This window comes from Lontra canadensis, unplaced genomic scaffold (genome assembly GCF_010015895.1).
Source record: "Lontra canadensis isolate GAN:19392208 unplaced genomic scaffold, GSC_riverotter_1.0 scaffold3, whole genome shotgun sequence".
NCBI lineage: Eukaryota > Metazoa > Chordata > Mammalia > Carnivora > Mustelidae > Lontra > Lontra canadensis.
This window is the reverse complement of record NW_022630997.1, coordinates 45,347,941-45,365,035: the sequence shown is the minus strand read 5'-3', so window position 1 is coordinate 45,365,035 and position 17,095 is coordinate 45,347,941. Positions and strand designations below refer to the sequence as shown.

General features: G+C 57.0%; 1 protein-coding gene across 12 annotated transcripts in view; it reads left to right on the top strand.

Moving 5' to 3' along the window:
• COL13A1 (collagen type XIII alpha 1 chain) overlaps window positions 1-17,095 on the top strand; it is a 140,542-nt gene that overhangs the window by 85,662 nt on the left and 37,785 nt on the right. For 8 of the 12 annotated variants that reach the window (XM_032841367.1, XM_032841414.1, XM_032841398.1 and 5 more), the window contains 6 exons: window positions 69-134; window positions 3,666-3,773; window positions 5,901-5,927; window positions 6,731-6,766; window positions 15,999-16,043; window positions 16,937-16,969. In XM_032841367.1, coding sequence (XP_032697258.1) covers window positions 69-134; window positions 3,666-3,773; window positions 5,901-5,927; window positions 6,731-6,766; window positions 15,999-16,043; window positions 16,937-16,969 — 315 coding nt within the window. The remainder of the gene's footprint in view (window positions 1-68; window positions 135-3,665; window positions 3,774-5,900; window positions 5,928-6,730; window positions 6,767-15,998; window positions 16,044-16,936; window positions 16,970-17,095) is intronic. The other 4 variants (XM_032841380.1, XM_032841381.1, XM_032841356.1 and 1 more) reach the window with 1 other exon arrangement.

Genomic DNA, 17,095 nt, shown 5'->3' with positions numbered 1-17,095 from the left:
GCATCCTTCTGAACACCTGCGATCTCTGGCCTTTGCCCTCTGGCCTTCCAACTCATCTTTCTCCTCAGCTGCTGCCTCTCCTCAATTCAGTGCGACTGGCTCCGCCCCCAGTCATAAAAAGACGGACCTTCCAGGTAGACACCTTCCCTTTGTCCAGTCCGTGCGTGGCGTCCCCAGGGGCTGGGCAGGTCTCCGGGCCCCCGAGGGCCAGCTGGGACTGTAGACAAGGGCAGAGTCTTGCTCTGCTTCAGTTCACGTCAATTAGACAAAACCGGACCCGTGAGTGTCATAGATGTGGAAGTACACAAGCCCGGAGCCCAGGACACCCCCCAGCACCACACCCCACACACCACGGCTCTTCAAAACACCCCGCTACAAGAGCCAGCCCTGGGTTCCGGCCCCCGCGCTGCGCATCTGACAAGTCTGATTTCCTTTCATTCTCTGGCTCGCTTTGCGATGTGGGCATGATCGTGCTTATTTCACAGATGAGGAATCAAGGCTTTGGGGACATGAAGGCCGTTGCTCAAGGTCACACACCCAGGACATGGCAGAGCACCCAGCTTCTCTGACTCTTCCATTGGTAGAAAAACTGGAAGCTGTGGGATTGGGGACAAAAGCCTTAACCTCTCTGGGCCTCTGCTTTTTCACTTGTAAAACGAGGACATGAACGGTTGCTACTGCATAGGGCTGCTCTATGCGCAGAGCACTTGGGATCGTTCCTGGCATTGTTTCAGTGCTGTTCTCAGATTGAGGCCCAGAGGGGTGAATTTGTGCCCAGAGGGGTGAATTTGTGCCCAAAGTCACACAAACAGTGAGAGGCAGAATTGGAAGCCGGGGAACCAAGACTTTAGACCCCACACTCAGGGCTCTGTCGGTTGGACCTGTACCCTTTATATTTAGAAAAGGATGGCTTAGCACCCGATCCCTTGTAACCTGAGTTTGAGGAGTGAGGGCATTTGCAGAGGGAATGTAGCCCACGACCAACCGGTGTCATCGTTGTGAGCAACTGCTTTCTTCTTCCTGCCTTATGAACCCCAGGAGGCTGCGATAAGACCAGGTTACAAAGAACAGAACACAAGAGAGCTAGGGAGCCAGCATAGGCGTTGCACCTGGATTCTAGGCCGGGCGGCCCACAGCTGCCCTTGTGCCCCCAGCCCTCCTTACACTGTGCAGGAGTTACCCCCAAGGCCACGGGGATGCTGGAAGGGGCAGGGCTCAGAGATGCTCTCTGAAAGCTGGACAGCAGGGCCCAGAGCCACCATCTGGCCACACTCAAGAGTCAGGAGCCCCGAGTCCAGCAGTTCAGGCATCTGACTGAACAAGGCTGAAAAATCCCTCCAATTAACAGCTAAAAATACAGAGGGACACATGACGCGTATGCTACCCGAGTCCACATATCCCGTTACAGCAGCCAAATCCTCGAGAGCCTTTATGGGCTCCCAGCTCTTACTCCAAGCATGGCCCTTCGGGGGGCCCCCTGGCAGCTCAGAGAAGCACCAGCACCCCCAATCACCGACCCCTCCCTGTGTCAGACCCCATTCCAGAAGAGCTGTCCTTGCTCTCAGACTTGTCACTTGCCTCAGCCCCCAACAGCCATCTCCTGGCCTTAGTTGCATTAGGCACCCATCATGCCCACCTTATGGACAGAAAAACCGAGGAGGTGCCCAGAACTCCATCCAAGCCCCTGCACATTATGGCCTCCCTTTTCAAGAGCAAGGCATGGGCTAGCCCGAACTTTCTGTGCCGCCCTGAGCTGGTTTCCAAAGTAGAGAGGGAAGCGTGGGGGCCCGTGCTCGGCCCGCCGCAGTCTGCCTGGAGAACAGTGCTTTTCTGCCCCCGGCCATCATGGGATGTAAAAAGGTTTGTCCGTTTCCTATCAATAAACCAATATTGATTTTACAGGCTCTGTAAGACGCTTAAACATTGAGTCTAACATTTGCCGAAAGAGGAAATTATATGAAATATGATGTACTTAGCAGATGGTGTTGGAGGTCATTTCCAAAGTGCAGAAAGTTGGACAGTGAGCAGGTTTTTTTCTGGGGGCTTATTTGGAATGACTAAGAACAGTCTGGAGTTCTAGGTTTGGGTCCCAGGTCCCCACAGGATTCTCGGCCAGGGAGCTCAACCTCTCTGAGCCTATTTTCTCTTCCGTGCAATGGGCCTCGTGACCCATTTGTACCCCAGCCCCCTCCCCCACGGACACTCTGTGCCCTTGAGTGGCTTCTCAGAGGGTAGAGGAGATGGAGTCCGGGCCCCAGCCTGACCGTGCTGTGTGCCCTCTGCACTAGGACACCCCAGCCCAGCGAGGGACCGCAGGTGCTGCTGGAATCTCCTAGTTCTTGCCCTGAGGTTGCTCACCCCATTTCTACTCATCTTTTCCTCCCGTGAGGTTGCAGCAGGAAACCGCAGCCCCCTGTTCCTGCCCCAGAGGGTTGCAGAGAGTACACCAAGAAGGCTGGACGGCCTGCAGTTTCTGGCCGCCCTTGTCCCCCAGCAGCCCAGCCTGGAGCTTGCACACCTGTCAGGCTCTTCTGCTTTGGTCTATCTGCAGGGATGGGCCCCTTCTCGCAGGAGCTGAGCCCAGATGGTCCCTGGGGCGCTCACTTAGAAAACAACACGACAGCTTCGGGCTAGATCTAGGATGACCCCGGTTGGTCCCCAGCTGGTCCCCGGCCCCAGGAGGTGCATCACATGGACCAGGCTCTCTCCTCCTCCTCCTGAGGGAACACGATGCCACCCCCAGCTCCTTGAGCCCTCAGCCCCTCCCGGACACAGGCACAGTGGGTGACGGGGGCTGGGCTCAGACCAGCTGACTGACCAGTGCGGGCAGGACGAAAGAATTCTCCTCAAGACCCACGCAGGCATTCGGCGCTTTATTTTACAGTGTCAAAGTCAACCAAGCTCAGGGTTGCAAACCCAACTGTCCTGTGAGGCTGGGCACGGATGACGGAAGAGACAAAAGCAGGCCGCAGGGAGAAAGAATGGGGGAGGGTGACTGGGCACCAGGGGAACCCAGGCCACACCTGAAGGGTATGACTGCCCTCGGGAATGTGGGCCTCCCATGCCAGGGCTCCCGGTGTTACATCAGAAGCCCCCAGTCCAAATGTTTACACCACATCTTTTGTCCAGCTGTTTAGTGAGCCAAACCAACTTCCATGGCCTCTGACCTAAGGACCCCCTTGGACACTGGGGGCAGAGAATCAGACAGCAGAAACAAGGAACTGCTGCCGTCATTTGATGCCTGGGAGGCCCAGCGTAGCCAGAAGACGTCACCGCCACATGGAGGGAGGGGCTGAGGCAGGCCGGGCTGAGGACCCCCGGCTAGACCCGGGCATCTGAGTGGGCCCGGAGAGTGCCCACTATCGGGCAGGGTCCCCTCACTGACACCTTTGTCTCTGCCCCCAGCAGGGCTCTTGCTCTGGGGCTGTTTGTGCAGCCGGTCCTCTCTGGACGTCCCCCCCACTCTTGGGGACCTAATGTCTTGACCATCTCCTTGCTACCACGGGTCCCGCATGCAGTCACCGCCACAGCCTCACCACCGTCACGCCACACCGCCTGCCCACCAGAGCCCACCACGGGCCCTTCACCGGATGCATGGCACTGGGGCGGGAGCCGGTCCCTGGGCCCAGGGCTCTCCCTCTAACTCTTGTTTCCACCAACATCAGGGGGAACAGGGTCAGGCCGGCATCCAAGGCCCACCAGGGCCACCAGGCCCCCCTGGACCGAGCGGACCCCTGGGGCCCCCAGGACTGCCAGGGCCCATGGGGCCATCAGTAAGTATCTCCTTCCTCTCTCCTTTACCCCCTCTCCCAAGATTTGTCCCAAGCATTCTCTGGAAGCATCCAAACCTTACATCATTGACAAGAACCTGGGTCCCCACCCAATGGGCAGAACACCTTGGCAAGGTCAATGGCTGTGGGGGGCTGGTGCGAGTAGCTGCCCACCCTGCCACACTCAGCCATCACACTCTGGTTCTGACCCAGCTGCTGGGGCCAGACCCCAACGGCAGTCATTGCCTTCCAGGGAAGGAATCCCCCAGAGGCTGCCCCTTTCACTGTTTTAGATTCCCAGAGGTAGAATTGCTGGGTCATGTTGTGCCAACAGGTGCCTCCCTCCCTCCAGGCAAGACCACGCTCAGGCAGGAGTAGGTCAAGCCCAGGGTCCACCAAGTCCCCCTTTTCCAAGTGCTGGCCAAGACCCCGCTCTCTTGACCTAGTTGGTACAACAGAGCAGCTGGGCCGGCACCTGGCCTCCTTGGCAGAGAACAGGTTCTCTTAGTCTTAGAGCCAAGACAAATGTCCTATGTCACTGAAGGGACAGGATTAAGGACAAAGTCTGTCTCATAACGTTTCTTTCACGTGATTGAAAAAGAACCTGGTTTTGTTTCTTATGACAAAAGCATCATGCATGCAGTGTGAAAAATTGGGAACATGGACAGAGAAAACGTTTTGAATTGTCTATTTTGCCATATCCCGAGTTCACTGTCATTAACATCTTGGAGAGGTCTGGCATGTTTCTCCTTAGACTTGTCTGCCCCTAAACACTTTCCAGGTTGGTCACGTTCTGAGTAATGTAACAGTTTGTGCCCCGTTATGTTTTTCATTTAACACCGCAAACCACACCCTTTCTTTGGGCTGGAGTCTCCTGTGATACGGATTTTGGGGCTGCTGGGCTGATTTCCAAGTAGTTAATGAGTTCCCTTCTGTGATATAGATCCCTGAATGTAAATGTTTGTGTCCATCTCTGGTGCTCCCCATACAATAGATGCCCAGCATTGGAATGGCTAGGTTGGCCGTGTCCCTGCCACTGGTCCCTGTCACTCATCGAGCACGAGTGTCCCTGTCACTGGACCCCGTGGCGGCTCTAGCTGTGCTAGCCCCATGCTGAGGCTCCGTGGAGGGCCCCTCTGGGCCGGGCAGCAGCTCTGACCACCCAGGGCACCCAGCTTGGCAGCTCTGCTCAGCGTGAAAGCCTAATTTCCCCACTCTTCTGCATAGCTTGACCCCCACAATGGATTTTAAGTATTTCTGTGTTTTGGGACCCCGGGAAGGAAGATTAGTCCCAATTCCCTGGGTTTGTAGATGGGAAAACGGGAAACCTGAAAGGAAGTGAAATTTAGGGAACTAAACCCAACCACGCTGAGAGAACCCCCAAGAAATATTCAAAATCCGCTCCTTGGCTGACCGCTACACTCCGCCCCCAGACATGTGGAGTTCCCACTCGTTGAACAAACCCAAGCCCGGTGGTTTTCTTCATTAGGTTGTTTGTAAGGAAAAAAAACCAGGAAGCGTGTTTTGAAACCCACGGACACAGACCAGACTTGGCCATCTTGCTTTTCTCCAGCCCATGTGTGCTGCCCAAACCTCGGCCCCAGACCGCGGTGGAGCCAGCCGCCCTTGCCGCTCCCCTCAGGCTCCCGCAGGCCTGGGGCCCACACCACCTCCCCACGGCCGAGGGCTGTGGTCACAGCGCCCCGGGCCGAAGGAGACAAAAGCCTCCCCCCAAAAGCTGGCAGGGCCAAAGGCAAAACCAAGGCTCTGTTGGGCAAGGTCAGCGTCCCAGGAAAGGGACCCAGTTAGGAGGCGGGAGGGCGGGGGCACAGACCAGACCACACTGTCATTTTAACTGGCTGCCGCTGACCTATTTTCCAGTGGGTGAGCACAGCCGAGATGCCCACGGCGCCCACGTTGGCTCCAAAGGGAGCTGTGAGCTTGTCGTCCCCATGCGCCCTCCGCAGATTTCTGACACCGTTCCAGGATCCTTGAGCTCTGTTCTCTAGCACATCCAGAGCTCAGAACCCCTGGAGCACTCCTCTACCCCAAGCCCCCGCGGTGGACATGCCGACATGCTCTGTTCGCCCCTAGATTCCATCTCCACTCACCTTGCTCTTGCTTCCACAGGGCTTACCCGGGCCTCCTGGACCAAAGGTGAGGGCCCTTCCGGGTGATGCGGCGCGGGTGGGAGCGCTCTCTGCTGGTGGGGAAGGGGAGACAGCCTGCCAGCTCCTGAGTGCGGAGCTGAGCGTGACCTCTGTGAGCGCTGGGTCCCACCTGGCTCCCTTCACAGTGCCGCCCTCCTCTTGGGAACTGCTTGGGCCCCACAGAGCTTGCATTCGTGTGTGCCCGGCCACATCAGGCACTGTGACTGGTACGGAGACTGCAGTCCCCACCGCCGAGGAGCTCAGAGTCTGGTTGGAAACTCTAGCTTGATGCCCAGGGCGCTGTCACAACATCCCAATAAGAGAGGCTTTCCTACGGATTCAGAACTAGAAGGGACATACAGGATCATCAGGCCTCTTAGGCGTCCTTTCTGGAAACCCACCACATCAAACCAGCTCTCCCTCTGAAGCGGGGGACCCTGGGGTTCTGGGGACCAGAAGCTGCAAAGCACTGAGCCTGTCCAGCCATTTGCATGTGTGGAGGCTGAGAGCCCTTGCTAGGGAAGGGACTTGTCCAGGTTTGGCAGAGAGTCAACGGTGAAATCAAAACCAGAATCTAGGTCTCCTGGCTCCTGCCAGGTGGACCCTTTCCACCGCGCATCTGCAGGTGGGGATGTGTTTTGAAGAGAAGAGTCCCTGTTGGTTTCCAAGGATGCAGAGCTCTTATACCAGGGAGGGCTGGAGGACTGGTAGTCATTGAGAAGAAGAGAAACAGCAATGTGAGGGTAAGGGTGAAGCCAGAATGGAGCATCTGGGGAAATCCCACTGATGGTTTTCTCTTTGTTCCCCCAGGGAGACCCAGGAATCCAGGGCTACCACGGCCGGAAGGTAAGGAGGAAGGGGAGGGAAGGACCCTTGCCTCCCATGGTAACCCAAGTTGGGCTCCACCACAGCAACCACAGGGGCAGAACTTGGTCTTGTTCACGCATGTTTGCACACACGCTTGCCCGGTGTGAACCTCACCTTTGTGAGGTGGGATGGACAGGAGTTCATGTCTCCAGTTGTGGGGGAGGGGGAGAGGCTCAGAGGGGCAGGGCCTCAGGCCATCAGTGGCCTGGCCCGACCTCAGACCCAGGTGGGTCTCCTACCACCACCCTGCATCCCTGTGTCTCTACCAAGGCAGGCCAGGTGCTCACTGGCCCCCAGATGGGAGCAGATGACCAGGGCCCGCTCTGCACAGAGCTCCACACTGAGCCTGGTGGGGCTATGGGGCTGAGGGTCCCAGCCCTGCTTTCTGGCAACTCCCAGTCTAGAGAGACAGAAGGACTCCTGTACAAATAACGCAGCGAAGGCAGATTGTGGTAATCGATCATCACAAAGCATTGTGTGAATATGGGTGGGCGGGCAAGTAGAGAGATCATTTCCAGGTTGGGAGGAGTCTGGGAAGTCTTCTGGGAGAAGACAGCCTGTGAGCTCCATCCTGGTGCCTGGGTGGGTGTATGTTACCTATAGAAACCATCCCAAATGTCCCGGCTTCACAGGATGTTTTCTCTCTCATTCTGGGTCTGTGGGCGCGCCATCTGGGAGTTCTGCCTCTGTCCTCTGGGCTCACTCATTCAGTTGCACTGGATGATGGATGGAGGGGCCGGACGGGCCAAGCAGTCTAATCCACATGTTAGGTGGCTGGTGCGGGCCATTGTCTGGGGGCGCTGTTCTCCCCGCCATACCCTCTTGGCCCCCATTAGGCTATACAGATTTTCTTCCGGCGTAGTAGGCCCAGGGCAGTGTTCAAACCTGCCAAGTCTGAGTACACGAGAGCTTCCCCAAAGCATCTACAGCCATCACACTTTCTGGGGTCCTGCAAGTCACATAGCCAAGTCATGCGGCGATGGTGCATGCGGTGAGGGAGAGGTATAGCAAAGCATTCGTGGCCATTTTTAACCCACCTCTGGGGTCCTTCAACCACCAAATCTGAAGGCACATGGCATGTTAGACAGGGAAACAATTTGAGCAAAAGCCCAGAGGTGGTCATTACGTTAACAATAATAAAAATAATCTTAGCCACAGTCACCACTTACTAAATGCCTACCGTGGGCCCAGGCTGTCCTTCCCTGGGACCGCCCTGTGAGGCTGGTACTCTTCTCCCATCTAACAAACGAGGCACCAGAGGCTTGCCCAAGAGTTCATGCCTCACCAGGGGCAGAGCAGGAACTCAAGCCCAGGCATGGGTCCTTCCCGGGGGCACCAACCACAGGGAGCCCCATGCAGCACTCTGGACCCTGGACCTGGGCTCCAGGAGAAGACAGGAGGACAAAGAAGGGTGGGGGGTGGATTTGGGAAAGGGATGGATTGCACGGGAGAGCACAATTCTCGCACTCTGTAATCGGGCAGCTGCCCTCATCTCATTGGTTTATGGGTGCTTGGGGGTCGGGGGAGGGATGAAATGGCAAAACCTGGGGACCGCTCATTAGCCCTGCATACACCGAGAAGTTTGTATTGTGACAGGAAGTGGAAACGATAGCCTCTGTGGTTGCTTCCATCCACACACAAAGACTCTCAAGGTTTGCTGCCTCCTGGTGCAGGCAGAGGTCCCCCCGGGGTCAGGGTGATGCCAGTGGCTGGCGGGCATCTACATTTGCAGGCCAACTGGAAATCTGGTTCATCCGGAAAGGAGCTGGGTTGGGGGGTGTCTATTGTCCTGAGGATAGAGAGGCCTGAACTTAAGGTTGTGGTGTCAGATGACTCCCAGGAGGCTACAGGTGCCCGCCCCACTGGGGCCTCGGGTGTCTTGAGTCAGTGACCACTATCTCCAGGCAGAAGTTTGCTTCTCATCAGAGCTCTGAGATAAAGAGGCGAATGCCCAGGGTCAAGTGCGGCGATACTTGTCGTCTCTAGTTCAGCCCAACTTCACTCAGTCCCCATCCCACCTGGTCCTTTCCATGGACCGTTAGAGCTCATCATCCGCCCTGCCCCCGCGCCCAGTGTCAATGAGAAGTTGCTGCTCTACCCTTGGTGGTACAGCTGCTGAGGGGTCATGCTGGAACCGGAAGCCAGGTCTCACGCGGCCAAGCCCAGAGGCTAGTCTTGTCCAGGCACAGAAGTGAGTGCCTCCCCAGAGGGTCTCAGTTAGGCTGAGCTAACCATGCAGCAACCCTCCTCCCTGTGCCTTCTCCGAAGCATGGAGGCTTATCTCCCGAACTCCTTCTTTGTCCGTCGGTTTTCTCTTTTTCTCTCTCCTCCTCTCGGCTTAGAATGGGGCATGGGGGTGGAGGGAGACAGCTGGCTCCTGGGAAGATGAGTTTGCCCTCACCCCACCATCCAGGGAGGAAGGAATGAGTGCTGGGGGTCGGGGGCAGGTAATGCCCAGCTGGAGAGAAGCATGGAACAGCCCCTGTGTTTGGGGTATAAGGGGAACCCATGGGGGAAGGGAAGGACACTCCGCACCTGCTTCATTACCCTGTCCTGGAGACTTCAGTCCGCGTGCAGGTAGCTCTTTCTTTCAGCAAAGGTAGAATTTAACTCTTAGCAAAGATGTTTTCTGGCCTGTGGAGTTTGCTAATGATAGTTCCACCCATCATCATGGCTGCTGCTACTTTCGCTGCCCCCAGGGCAGCTGGACTGCACAGCACCCTCCCAAAGGCCAGCCAGGCCAGCAGCGCAGGCTTCCTCTTTAGCTCCTTCGGATCAAAGCCCAGTGGGGCCAGCAGGCCCTGCGCTGCCCCCAGCTCTGCTTGGGACCAGCCCTTCCACCCATATATCCGAGGGGGGCTGCTCACCCACCTGGTACCAATGTGATCCGAATTAATGACTGCCCATCTACTTTAAGTAAGTTGTAAGACGCAAAGTGTGTTTCAAACATTACTCCTTGGCTCTCTTTCAAGGGGATTGGTGGGTATGTATGTGGGTCACAAAACCTGCCGGGAGCTTATGTATAAGGGTGTTGGTGCTGGACCTGCTGACTCTGACTGCCCTACGGGGCTTTCTCGCCTCTCCTCAATCCATCTGCAAAAGGGCCTGATCATTCCACTCTGCTGGGCAGAGCAAGGGGCTACATGGGTGGACACGTGTTTGCAGAACGGCAGCTAGCATTGTTACAACTGCCTCACTGGCCTTTTCGACAGGCCAGCCGTGGGCGTGCCACTGGCCCCACATCATATTACTGAATCCTTAGAACAACCTGGAGAGGAAGGCTTTATTTTTGGTCCTGTTTCACAGATGAGCAAACTGAGGCCCACAGAGGTGAGTCCCGGAAGGTCCACAGCCAGGAAGTAGTAAAACCAGTTGTGTCTTATCCCAAATCCTTGCCCCGAATGACTTTACTACGTGGGCCTTCTGAGCCAGGAAATGGGGCAGGCGCCGCAATTTCCGCTTTCCTGTAGGGCCTCCACTCCTAGAAGGAAAGAAAGTGGGAGCTGGGCTGATCTCTTTCCTGAGGGAAAAGGCTAGGGCTGGATTCAGGCTTTTCTCTGAGCTTCCTAGGCTCTCTGTGAGCCAACCTTGGGGTCCTTGATGCATTTCAGTCAAAGAACCCAGGAAGTGGAGTGTCGGGCATGGGCACTGATCCCCCAAATGATTTCCACAAGGACTTAGCAAGGTCCCGAGACTCCCATTAAAGGCAGGAAAAGGCAGCTTGTCTCAGCTTGTCCCCCAGCACTGGACCCCTCTTGCTCTCAGAGGGCCTGAGGAACCCCAGGCCTCACGCGGCATTAGTGCGCAGCCTAGCGCTCCAGGTGAAGGACGCCGTAGATGGCGGGGTTTCCTAGGATGGGGACAGCACTTTCTTTCACAACCATGAAATCCCCCTGGGGACATCCAGACCATTTAAAATAAAGCCGACCAGGGATCTGAGACATGGGCCCCAGAAATGAGGCCTCTCGGGGGCTGAGAGTCTCAGCCCGCCGGCCTCCAGCCCCCAGCTTGTGCTCTCTGGGCCCTGTTTCTCCCACACTCCAAAGCCCACAGATTAATTAGAGCTGACTTTTCTTTTTGGAGCTAACTACAAAATCAACCGATCTCAAATCGAGATTACAAGCCAGCCGCCCTTCCAAAGCCCTGGCCTTCGATGGGGCGCCTGACCCCGGTAATTCCCCAGATTACTTCCTGCCGGTCCTAATTACCAGAGGAGCTGGCATCTCCCCCGTCCCAGTCCTCTCCTGTCTGGAGCTGACCAGGGCTGCGAAGAAGGAAATGAGCTGCCTTTTCCTGGAAGGAAGGCCTAGGAACCCTTTAGGGCAGAAAGAGACATGAGCCCGCCTCACGGGCTTTCCCAGCTCAGGAAAAGGCCCTGATCCAGGCCCAGGCCTGAGCCCCCTGCTGGCCTCCCCCACCCCCACCCCCAACAGCCCTCAGACAGGCCTTCCTCCTCCCTACAGAAAACAAAGAGTCTGTGTGTGGAGTGGCTTCACCCTGGCCCTCCCCAGGGCGCTGGGCTGCTAGGGAGATTCACCGGAGGGAGGTCCATTCATCTCCCCACACTCCTCCAGCCTGGCCTCTGCTTGGCTGGGGAGCTGACCTTGAAGCCCCCCACCTCCCTCCAGACTATGTCCTCTTGCCAAGTCCCTGCCCTGCTTTTTCAGCAAACAGTAAATCACCAATTAAGAGGCCACTCCCACAGATCAGGAGCGTGGCCATTTGGGGCTTCAAGGAGCTGGCTTTCATCCTGTCTCAGTAACCAGGGGGTCCCTCCACCTGGAAGCCGGGACCAGAATCGAAAACCTACTGATGGTGCAAGGCGCTCTCTGCCCAGCTGGAGAGTCAGTGGCATCGTGAAAGGAAGGGCTGGGACGGCCTTCAAGGTCATTCCAGGCAGCTCCCTCTCTACCCACCCGTGCTCACCCAGAACTTTCTTAGTCACAGTGACTGGAATCTACCCCTTCCTGGCCAGCAATCAGGCATGGGTTCTTGGCAGCCAGGCTCCTCGGTGGTGGGGTGTCCTGGCCTGGGGGTCTCCGACATGGTTTGCCAGCAGCCTCTGCCATCCATGCTCCAGGCCCCTGGGCAATAGGCAGAGTGCTCAGCTCCCCAGCTGCAGAGTGGACAGATGGGGTCTCTAGGAGCCCACCGGGGGAGCTCCCAGGGTCCTATTGGGAGGATAGAGAAGGCAAAGATAGAGGGAATAAGCTGGGGACCTTGGACTTGGACAGACTATGAGAATTCTCTCTGTGCTTAAGAAGAAGACACTTGCAAGTTAGTGAATCTAAATTCAGCCCAATTCCAAACTTAAACCTTTTAAACAGGAACATTCTTAAGAAGGGAAATGGGGAAAAGGACCCTCACAAACATATCAAGGGGGAAAACTGTGCAAACAGAAGTCATGGTCCCCCTTTTAGCCATAGCTGCCAGAAACCCCCTTCTCACCCCCTGCAGACAGGTGCCCTTGTCCACAGGCACCCCGAAGTCCTTGACAATGACACAGTCCTGTCTCACCTCACAGATCCAAGAACCAGTGCTTCCTGGTGTCAGACTGGGCCAGTCCCTGGGGCAGAGGTCAGGCTGGGGTAAGCCCCTCCTGATGAGAGTGGAATGAGCCTGCCGGGCGGGGTCAGCTGGGGGCACCCCTGCTTCCTGCCCGACACAAGGGTGGGAGTGAGGGAAGCCTGAGATGGGATCAAGAGATCCTGGGTCATCCGTAGAATTAAGAGACTTGACCCAGAGGGGAGGTAAGGGGCGAAGGTCAGCCCTGCTAACGAGGAGGGCTGCCTCCTTACAAGGCTCCAGGGGGCCTGGATTTCCCTGGAGAGGGTGGTTTTATCTTTGCCTACAAGCCCACAAAGGCTGAAGACAACCCAATTAGCAGGAAACCCTCACTTCCCTGGGCTTACTCTACACTGCTCCTGCTGAGATTGGAGACAGAAGCCCAGAGATGGGGCTCGAGCAGAACCCCCCACCCCCTGCCTTTGCTGAAGCATTTACAGCTGTCCCTCTGAGTAGGAGGCAGGGAAAGCAGAGACCCACTAAGACTGGTCCTAGACCAGCATTTACCCCCCGACACACAGCTAAACTTCCATCTCTACAGCCTTGCTCTGCAGCCGCCTATAGACCCAACATCCCCTTCCCCAGCTCCAACCTCTCTCCCAGCGAAAGGCCTCAGGTAGGCAGGGCTGGAGGTGGCTGGAGAAAGGGGTGGAGCCATCACGGGCAGATGGTCTGGAGTCTAACTCACTTCGCAGAGAAGAATCCTGGCCCCGAGAGGGAGAGAGGCTTACCTAAGGTCACACAGCCTCCCTGACTCCCAGCCAGTTGCCCCAGATGGAAGCGAGAGGAGGCGGACAGCGGCATTGAGGGAAGGCTGAGGGAAAGAGGAAGGGCCAAGCTCCCACTTGTACCTCCCCAACCATGGGAACTCTGTCTCCCAGGTGTCTTCAGGGCTAAGTCAACCTGGTTGGGCCAGCTGGAATGTTAGCAGGAGAGCCTGTTTGTCTGAAGGAGAGAGTGACAGGGCCCCTCAGCTGGGACTCCCAAGGAGGGGGCTCTGACTCCTTCGTGTTCTGACAAGGTCCTGTGGCGCCCTCTGCTGACCACAGAGCAGATCTCTGCAGGCTGGCAGGGCCCTGCCCAGCTCCTTCCTCCCGCAGTGTATGGTTAAAGACCCAGCCCCCAGAGGAGCTGCCCCCCCTATGTTGACCCCTTCACCCTGATGCGGCACGGACCTGAGGGCCCTCCAGCTGAGAGGGGCTTGAGAATCTGCCCATCGGATGCTTGGGGTTGACTTAGTGGGATGAGTATCTGGGCTTTAACAAAGACCTACGTTCCAATCCCTGCTCGGCATGAACTTGGCTATCATACGTGGCCTCCCTGAGCCAGTTTGTTCACCTGTGAAACAGGAATAAAATCCATTATCACATTGGAGAGGAGTCTTAGAGATTGAATAGAGGAAAGATGGAAAGTTTTAGCCTCGTACCAGGCCCATGGCAGACACAGTTAATGGCCTGCAAGAGGGATTTCCCAGAATGCGGAGCCTGTGGCAGTGACTCGTCTGCTGTGTTTACTTCCTGAGGACGGCTCCACTCACCTTGCCTGTGGCTCCGGGGTCCTAGTGGGCCAGGGTGAGGAAGGGCTTCTGTGTTGGGAGCTAAAGATTCTGGGCGTTTTGCAGAATTCAGAGACTTAGCCCAAGGAGGATCAGGATGAACCATCCCAGGCAGACATGAATTTGTACACATCGATTACAAATGCCAAGTGGTCCCCCACTGCACCCAGGAACCAGCCCTGGGCGATGGGCATAGCGAAAAGCTTCATAGAGGAGATATTTTACCACGGCCCCTAACAATGAACAGGGTGTCGAGTTGAGGGAACAGCAGAGAGACATAGAATCCTGGGTGGCTCAGGTGGTTAAGCATCTGACTCTTAACTTCAGCTCAGGTCATGATATCAGGATCGTGAGATCGAGTCCCACGTCAGCTCCATGCCTGACATCACGGTGTGGAGCCTGACTTGCTGGGCAAGCAAGGAGCTTGCTTGAGATTCTCCCTCTCTCTCTCTCTCTCAAAAAAAAGGCATAGAGTACTGAAAATGGGTGATTTTTTCCAGAGAAACAGGTGCTAGGTGTCAGGACGTCAGGTGATGAGGCTGGAAAGGAAGCAGAGGATGGAAAACTTGGCCCCTCTTCCAAGGTCAAGGCCAGGCAGCGGCTGTTTGGCAATAAAGAGGTGTTAACTATCCTGGGGAGCTTCCCTGCGCACCAGCACCAAGGCCCAGTCATGGAGGAGAGAGGTCGGAAGAAGTGCTAGCTTTGGCAAGCAGGAGGGTGGATAGGACTTCCCAGAAGATGGCAGAGAAGGGATGAGGGCAGCGGAAAAGATGGAGGCCAGGTAGGACCAGTCTCCCGCTCTGCCGGTAAGCCTGTGGGAACTGCGGCCTGGCCTGAAGGCCACAGCTCTTGAGACCTGAACAGGGAGGCTGGGCTGGGATACAGTCTGTCAGGACCCCGCGGTGCTGTGCCCAGCCTTCAGATGCCTTCTGATGCAGGAAGCTGCCACAGAGGGCTCACCTGTCCTGTCACTGCTGGCATTCGGAGCCCCGGCTGGCACTTCATTTGGGGCTCAACTCATGGAGACAGGGGCTGCCCTCCTTCCTTTCCTGAGTGCCACTCCCTTCTCTGACACAGTGGGTTAGTCTTGACTCCTCTACTATTTTTTTTTTTCTTAAAGATTTTATTTATTTATTTGAAAGAAAGAGAGAGAGAGCACAAGCAGGGGGAATGGCAGGCAGAAGGAGAGAGAGAAGCAGGCTCTTTGCTGAGCAGAGAGCCCGATGCGGGGCTCGATCCCAGGACACTGAGATCATGACCTGAGCCGAAGGCAGACACCTAACCCACTGAGCCACCCAGGCACCCACTGACTCATCTGCCCTTGACCTCCATTTGTCACTGACTGTCATCTGCAACCCCATCTCCTTCCTGTCCTTCCTGAATTCACATCCCTGCCCCATAGGTTTGGCATTTTCATGGGGAGGGAAAAGAGGTTGAGGAGAAAGACAGGACACCGCTGAGATCATAGAGCAAACCCCACAATGTCCTGAAGCCACAGCTCTCTCCTGGTGCCCCCAGATGGGTTCCAGACGGCACCCTGCCTCCACGCCCCAAACCACAGACTGGCCCTCTGCCGTGCCCGGCCAGGACCCATGAGCCCCCGGGAGGCCTTAGACTTAGCTGGGAGGAAGGGGAGCCCCAGGATGAAGTGGAGAGGCAGGAGCCTGTGTGGCTCAGCCAGCAGGTACCACGAGAGCAAAGCTTCTGGTGTGAGAATGGCGCAGGAAGTGCTAGGCAGCAGTGAGAGGGAGGGCTGCTCGGGTGAGCGGTCAAGTGCACGGAGCGCTGACCCAGCTGGGCCCCCAGGCTGGTAGTAGGACCTTCACAACTCTTCCTGCATCCGCTCCGGGGCTCGGACTCTGCTGGTGAGACTGTCTGTCTCGGGGGCCCTTCTGTGAGTTCACGGAGCTCAGAGGAGCGGCCTGCAGTGGCTGTGGGGTCCTTGGAGATCATCGTGAGCTGGATAGCAATCCCGACCTTCCAAACCAGCCAGAAGGGAGATCTGGACACCCCCGCAGGCCGTGCTTCAAGGGCCGAGGCCTCGGGCAAGTCCGGTCCTCTTCTCAGCGTTTCTTTTATTTCTTCCTTCAGGGAGAACGGGGAATGCCAGGGATGCCGGGCAAACATGGAGCGAAGGTACCTGCCCCTCCCTGCCCACCCCTCCCCCCGCCAGCCCCTCCCTGAGCTCCAGCCCTCTCTCCTAAGTTCTGGGACACCTGGGAGGCCCAGCTCCTTCTCCTTCCCAGGTCCGCTGTGGAGACATGAAGACAGGGTGCATGTTTCCTCCCAGCCCTCTCTCCCTGCGGTGCCAGCCTGCTCCGGGCGGGGGCTTCCGTTTGGCCCATGAGCCAGCACTCCCCAGTGCCCTCCTGACGTGGCCGGGCCTCCTCCCGGGCGTCTTGGTTAAGCCCAGCTCCAGCTGCCGCCCGCATGGAGAGTAGGGACTCCCTAAAAATCACCTGCCCTTGGGATTGACTAAGTGGCACATTGGGCAGCCTATTTACCTCAAAGTGGCTGGTCGTGGGCTGATGTGGAAATGGGGTTCACTCCCAGCTGCTCCCCAGTCCATGCGGGCACAGGTACAGAGAATTCTCTGGGAGAATCCCACCCGCACACCCTCTCCTGTTCTCCCCTTCCACACGGCGTTCCCTTCTACCCCTTTCCCTTCCCATCTCCTCCTCCTCCTTTCCTTTCCCACTGAAGCCCACCCCACATGGCACCCCAGAGATACCCCGACCTGGACATTCCTGGGCTCCCTGCTGTGAGGGCCTGGTAGCTGAGCAGGTGGGTGGGAAGCTTGGGGGACTCAACTGTGCAGCTCAGAACCTCTGCCTTCCTGGGGACCCACGCTCCCTGTGCCAAACTCTGCCACCCACCTTTGCCGTGGGTCTGGGCATCAGGCAGAAGCAAGCCATCTGCCTTCGCATCCCCCCTCCACCCCGCCCCAGGGGAGGCTGGGAGGCTGGCCACTCCTTCCCTGCTTGCCTCAACTGTGGAAAGTCGCCATGCCGTTTTCTTCTCTCCACCAGGGAGCTCCTGGAATTGCTGTGGCTGGGATGAAGGTCAGTGGAAGGTTATCACTCCACATATGAGGGGCATGATGGGAGGGAAGGAGAGAGGAAGACATAGTCGGGGCTTCAAGGACTCCGTGGGGTGGCCGCTGGGCCAAGGAGGGCGCAGACAGGATC